The 7,050-nt window shown below is 44.0% G+C and overlaps 1 protein-coding gene across 1 annotated transcript; it reads right to left on the reverse strand.

The window, feature by feature from the left end:
- Positions 1-1,003: 1,003 nt before the first annotated feature.
- Positions 1,004-2,331, reverse strand: LOC147441302 (uncharacterized). Its single transcript, XM_086483695.1, has one exon. The coding sequence runs from the start codon at positions 2,329-2,331 to the stop codon at positions 1,474-1,476; it is 858 nt and encodes a 285-aa protein (XP_086339821.1). The 3' UTR covers positions 1,004-1,473.
- Between the last annotated feature and the right edge of the window lie 4,719 nt (positions 2,332-7,050).

A 7,050-nucleotide genomic window follows, 5' to 3' on the forward strand; every position in this document is an offset into this window, starting at 1 on the left:
TCTCTCTCTCTTTGTTTTCTCCTCTCTCTCTCTCTCTCTCTCTCTCTCTCTCTCTCTCTCTCTCGCTCTCTTTCTCTCTCTCTCTCTCTCTCAATGTGTGTGTGTGTGTGTGTATGATTTCTTAGTTTATGCATGTGTGTGTGTGTATGTGTCATTTGTTTATGCATGTGTGTACACTCTCTCTCTCTCTCTCTCTCTCTCTCTCACACACACACACACACACACACACACTCTCTCTCTCTCTCTCTCACACACACACACACACATACACACTCTCTTCTCTCTCTCTCTCTCTCTCTCTCTCTCTCTCTCTCTCTCTCTCTCTCACACACACACACACACACATTGTGTCTTTGAGAGAGAGAGAGAGAGAGAGAGAGAGAGAGAGAGAGAGAGAGAGAGAGAAAGAGGGGAAGGGAACATGAGAGAGAGGAGAGGGAAGGAGCATACTTGGCTCTCCTTCCTGTCCTCGTGTGTGTGTGTGTGTGTGTGTGTGAGAGAGAGAGAGAGAGAGAAGTGGGGGGGAGGGAGAGAGAGAGAGAGAGAGAGAGAGAGCGGGTTTACCTCTTTCGCTTGAGCGTCGAAACTCAGATTTGACATCTGAGTTTTTGGCGCTCTCGGTTTATTTTTTACCCCTATCGCTGTCGCTATGGACGTCGCTATACAAAAAAAAGAAACAACGTCCATAGTGACGCTCATAACGACGTCGTGGATTTTCACTTTTGAGCATCGCACTACGAGTGTCGCTAATGTCAAGTACCTCTTATAGTGTAATGCATTATCAAGGAGGTTCAACTAGAAGAACAAGTAGCAAAAAAAACTTCGCGGCTTCATGATTCAACCAAAAAATGTCAAACAAATAACAAAATGCAATGATCTAAACAAATAGAACATGAGACCTTACTTGTAGGTCTATGGAGGATATCCTTTTGGAAATCTACACCTGGGTTGATTCAAGTGCTCATGCAAACATGATTAGCAAGGTCATCGAGAAATTGTCGGATGTCACACTACATTACGAAAAAAAATAAAAAAATTGTCTGTTTAGAGGTGATATCTCTAGTTTGCCAAAGGGGATATCAAGCACATATGGATTGGAAAAATCATGGATTGTACTCCATGACAATAGAAACCTTAAGAATCAGGGAAAAATAAATTTTTATGTACTGTTTAGAGGTGATATCTCTAACTTGGTAAAGCTATATTGTCATATGTCAATGGTCTTGCATGCCTACACAAGCTTTTTGTCATATCTCCAACTTGGTAAAGCTATATTGTCATATGTCAATGGTCTTGCATGCCTACACAAGCTTTTTGTCATGCCATGACAACAAATGGGAACCATTATGCTATTTGATGTCACACAACATGAAGGGAAAATATTTTCTTTTGTATTTAGAGGTCATATATTATCTGGCTTGCTAGGGCTCTATATATTGTCGGGGACTCCTTAGAGAGCACAAAGTTAATCTCCTAAGAGATGTAATCAGGGTCAATCTTAGCTATAGTTTCTTGATGGCTTCTATCAGTAAAATGCTCCGGTCCGCAATAGGCACAACATGTGGACGACGTAGATGATCCAAAGCTACAAGACGATTGCCCTTCTGGGCATATGTGTTCCATGCTGCTCAAGCGCATGGCGACGGGGACACGGTGAGAAAAAGCTTCCTTGCTAGACCTAATTATACGAGCACGGCCAGAGTTGCCGGCCATGGACGGCACCTGAGAGGGATCCAGCACTCGGATGGTATGCTGACGTTTAGCTGCTTGCTCCCGCTCGTAGGCGGTATGGAGTTTACGCTTGGAGGCCTCAAGCTTCTCTTCGTATGTCAGTACAGAGCATGATAGCATCGCGCTGCCCATGGCCTTGGCCGCACCGATGCTATTCTTATATGTAGCTGCTTTGGGTGGCGTATCTGCCCTAGTCTGCATGGTCGCCTGCTCTTCGCTTTCCATGATCTTCTGATCACGCTTCTGCGCCTGCCTCTTGTCGACGTCGTTGTTGTTCTGATCACGAACGAGGGAGTCCTTCCAAGCTTCCACGATGCTCTGGGCAAGGGCAGCCACGCGGGAAGCAGGGTTCTTGCGTAGACCTTTCACCAGCTTGCCAAGCTGGGTCTCCTGCAGCAGAGGAAGAACATGCTGGTCCTGGGTTCGATCCACCACCACTGCCATCATCTCCTCCAACGGGCGCTCCATCAGCGTGGCCTCATCTTCTTCCCCCCCTTCTGCCCCGAAAGCCCGTAGCTCTTGCAGCCTGGATTTCATGTCTAGCATCTCGGCGCGGAGCACGTACAGGCTAGGGTATAAGCTCGCCATTTGCGCCTTCATTTCCTGAGCTCCTCCCCTCACAAAATGCCTCTTTTATAGCCTCGCGTAGGTCGTAATTTCTGGAAACTCGCATTTGTGCTTTTGGTGACCCGCTTTCTTGGGGCGTCGGCTTTTCGCTTAGTCTAGACCTAATTGGGTTTTCTTTTCCTTGAGATAATTTCATTTTTAATTGAGATATTTTACAAGCTGTGCTTGTTTTACAAAGCCACGTGTCATGCCATCTCTTCCGAACTAGACAAGTTGGAGCAGCGCTTGGGAAAAATCATTATTTTTCTTTATTTTGGAGCGGAATTTCTCACTTTCCCCTTGCCCTCAACCGGTATTTTTGAAATTGAAAACAGCACGATATCAAGCTGAGACACATTGTTCCTTAACACTAAGTTGGAGGAAACAAACACATTGGGAAAGAAAATATCTTGTATTCGCAAGAACGCCTCCAAGTTGCAAGCAATACTTTCTTTGCTTTACACCTAGGCACCTTCTATGTCCTATGCTCACTTCTTGGCAGAGATTGTTTGTATTTTAGAAGACGACTAGACAATATCACACCCTCATTTCCTACAAACCAAACTTTAATTTTGTAGAATTGTCTTCCCATGCACACATTATCAAGATGTTAATAGCTTAGAAGCTCCCTCTTTCACGTCGCAGGTTGGAGGAGGCGAGCCAAATTTTGGCATTGGCATGTGTCCTAGGTTTAAATCTTCCAGCTCCATTACAACCGATGAAAGGGGCATGGATAAATTCAATTTGGGCTTTGTAATTTTTTTAATGCAATATGTAAAGAGAGTATTGCACCAAATATAGCTTCATCTCGTCAAAGCATGCAACACATCCCATACCATGGAATAGGAGTAACATACAACTCTAAGGAGGGAGGATGCTCTCGTCATGGCCCATATCGTTGTGTAAGTTGAAGCTCATTTGGTCGGCCGACTACAAAGAACCTAATGGGTATTCAAGATAAAACTTATGAACTTACTCTTGAAACATTGTAAGCATGGAGCATCTTGCTCAACTTGCATGCCATGGTGGTCTTCATAAATGAGCATATGTTCTCTAGGCCAGTAGCTAGGAGTTTATTGCCTAATCTTACTTAATGTTTACATCAAGCTTGCTAGTTAATTGCAGGCATTGTGGATGCTTTATGACTAGTTATAAGTTTGATTTTGCAGCTACCTAAAGTCTTTTATTAGGAATGAAAGGATTAGGTGGCTTGTAGCATCAATATGTCATTGGTTAGCTAGGTAGCCGACATCTCTACCAAGGATTTAATATTTACGTAATTACCACAATTTTTTGTGATCACAAGGTCTTATTGACACATTTACATGATTACACTTAACATGATCAGAAAGAATCTGGTTTAGGACGACCTGGAAACCCACTAAAATCCAGCCAGGCTTTCCCATTTTCCGTGCGGGCCTATCAGGCTTTTATGTTTTCGTTGTGGGCCCGCCGGGAATACTAAAAAGCCCGTCGAGCCCACAGAATTATATATATACGGGCCCGATCGGGCCCGCTGGGTGTTATTTCGTTGTTTTATCTTCTGAGAGAGAGAGAGAGAGAGAGAGAGAGAGAGAGAGAGAGAGAGAGAGACCGCCTTTGCAGGTACGTCGAGAGGAGAGAGGAGTGTTAACCCTCACGGCTCACGGACACCCTATCACCTATGACGGACGTTCTAACCTACGGCGGACATTGTATTATTTATTTGGTAGAGTCAGGTACCGGGCTTGTCGATCCAATAGGAAAAGGGTAAGAGTGATCGCTAATGAGAGGCGCACTCTAACTGGAACATTCAAGGGATTAGTTGGCTAAGCATGGGCGCGCAAGTGTGAATGGGGCGAGCTCATATAAAAGTCAACTTAACCTAAAATTCACTCATTTTCTCATTTGTGCAATTGAAGAGTGCTCTTGCTCCATCTCCTTCTTCTTCTTCTTCATCTCTTTGTGTGTGTGTGAGAGAGAGAGTGAGACAGAGGGAGAGAGAGGGAGTGTGTGGGCGATCGAGCATTACGAAGGCATGACAGCAGTGAAGCGGTTGAGCGCGGCGTAGCGGCGTCTCCTTCTTCTTCGCGGCAAGGAATCCTCCACGAAGCAAGCGTAGAGCGGTGAGTGACACACCATCGCCTTCTTTGAGCTTACTAGTTTAAGCTTGTTGTGTGCTTGGAGCCATTTGTGGCTCGCACACGGTGTATCGACAAGTTCCTTGCATTGACACATGCGACATACGCACACATTTTTGGCGCCGCTGCCGGGGAATGCCATACATGAAGCTCGAGTAGCACTTTGTGCTTCTCCGTGGTGCAATTTCTATTGTAGGAAAGGTAAGGAAGGAGTGTGTGTGTGTTGAGAAGAGGGATTTGGTTTTATACTGTGTGTTTTTTTTATTAATGGAGTTCTGAAAGGTTCTGTGTTTATTCTCTATGTATTAAGGTAGTTAGTTTTCTTTGTTAATAGAGATTTCAAACGTTCTGTGTTTATTCTCTTTGTATTAAGGTAGTTAGTTTTCTGTGTACAGTAAGTAGGAAGTAGATTAGTAAGAGTTAATAGAGTGTGTTAGTGTGTAAGAGTAGGTGTATTAGTTAGAAGTAGGTAGAGAGAGTGTGTGTTTGCTCTCGCGCAGACCGCAGCGGCCTTATCCTTTAAAAAATATATATATATATATATATATATTAATTTTTATTTTTATTTTATTTTTTTAAATTAAATTTAAAGGTAGGACCGGGATCGGGAATATCTCCCAAACCCAAGTCCAGACCCAAGCCCAAGATCACGCTCAGGCCTAGGCCTCCGGCCCCTTTAAAAAAAACGAATTTTAGCTTAACACGTAGCTAAAAATTGATTTTTGAGGACCAACGGAACGTCAGATGCCCGAAAATTGTGTTGTAAAGCACACAGCGACCCTTTAAGTGATACGCTCGTTTCGAGCTATCACACACTTCAATCAAAAAAATCAAACATTAAAAAAACATAAAAAACAAGAAAAAATCAAGTAGAAAACAGGGTGCAAAACACCCACAAAACAAAGCAAGTAACCTTTGAGGGTACTTGCCGACACTTGTAGGGCACCCAAAGCACATGTATCTACGCTCTGGTCGTGTGCTAGAGTCCCAACAACTAGCTAGTGCTTCGATTTACGGGGGTACTCACTATCCTTCCACGCTAGGGTCTACGCCCTCGGCGGGGACCCAAGGTAGTGCAACCCAAGACCCAAATATAGCAGCTAGCGACTCTTCCTCTGACTACAATATTATGGAAGAGCATCTTACACAAAGCCCCGGGGGAACAAATGAAATCGTGCCTAGCTGGGCCCAACAACCTGGAACTAGTGTTTTTAGCCGTTTGATGGAAACTTTTAGTAGAGCTACGCGCTCTGAACCTACGGCTAGTGAAGTAAACGAAGGGGGTGGGAAAGTAGAATCACCATTCACATCTCCTGTAGACCCCACACACTACAAGAGGTTGTGTGCTCTTGTGACGCTGTTAGCGACGGAAATACACTGGGTTTTTATAACCCCCGGCGTCGCTAATAGCGTAGCTACGACAGCGTCGCTATATGCGTCACTATAAGCGTCGCTATATAGCGACGCTCATACCGACGCTTATAGCGACGTTTACACAGAAGTCTATAGCGACGCTCATAGCGACGCTATAGAGCCATAAATAGCGACGGTTATAGCGACGCCCGAGAGAAATTTCTTTTGGTGACAGGGCATTGAATGCCCTGCGACCCATCAACCATATTGTACTTGATTCACTTTTTAAAAAAAGTGCAAGGGTAGATAATAGACCCAAAATAGTCACCCACAAGACGCATTGTTTGCAAAATTGACAAGCGTAAAATTGACAATTGTACACATCATAGGCAAAATGAATTGATTGGCAAATGTAATAATGACAATTGTACAACATCATAGGCATAAAGAATTGATTGGCAAAATGAACTGCGGCGACAAATGTAATAATATACATGGTTCAAAAAGACATATAAAATCCGTCTCATGATACATAAGCTATGAGAAACCCTAAACTAATGCTATCTAGCTACGGCTAAACTGACGTCGTCTAGTCAGACGTCTCATCACGTCCAAGCGACGTATCTGTCGGATTCTGCAAAAAAAGACAATAAGACAGCTTTCAGTAAGTATAAAAATATAACGACATTTATAAAACAATACAAAAAATAGAAAAGAGTAAACCCTAATACTAACCATGCCACCGCGAGAACTGAGAATGTCCATCAGGGCGTTTAAGCCCTTCCTGCCTGCGTACTCGCGCTCGTACGATGTGGGATCACGTCGTGTCATCGACCACTGTCAAAACATACAAAGATTTCATTATGTTAGAATTAAAAAACTCAGAAACCCTAAACTATCGAACATAAAGAGCAATGCGAAAACACTTACAAAATCGGCCTCAAATGATGCCCATCCACCGCTCCCCAAGTGGTGCGAGCTCCCTGCCTCTACTCGCGCTCTGGCTGCATCCTTTTGTTGCTTCCACTTGTCCGGATTCTCGCGCGCTGCTTTCTTCGCATTCTTCCAATCTTCTTTGGCCAGCCAATCTCGCCTGTTCCACCCATGCTTGATTGCTTTTTGCACTTCGAACGCTTGTGTTTGCAGTATTCGCGCATTCGAATCTTCATCAGGTCTTCATTGAAGCGCTGATCCCGTGTTGGAACGGGAGACTCATCATGAAGTATGCTGATGACTCTGG

The sequence above is a fragment of the Adiantum capillus-veneris genome, chromosome 15, assembly GCF_014529385.1.
Source record: "Adiantum capillus-veneris isolate H3 chromosome 15, ASM1452938v2, whole genome shotgun sequence".
Taxonomy (NCBI): domain Eukaryota; kingdom Viridiplantae; phylum Streptophyta; class Polypodiopsida; order Polypodiales; family Pteridaceae; genus Adiantum; species Adiantum capillus-veneris.

Bases quoted from the DNA above. Each gene is read 5' to 3' on its own strand.
- LOC147441302 (XM_086483695.1), bottom strand. From the start codon at position 2,331: ATGAAGGCGCAAATGGCGAGCTTATACCCTAGCCTGTACGTGCTCCGC.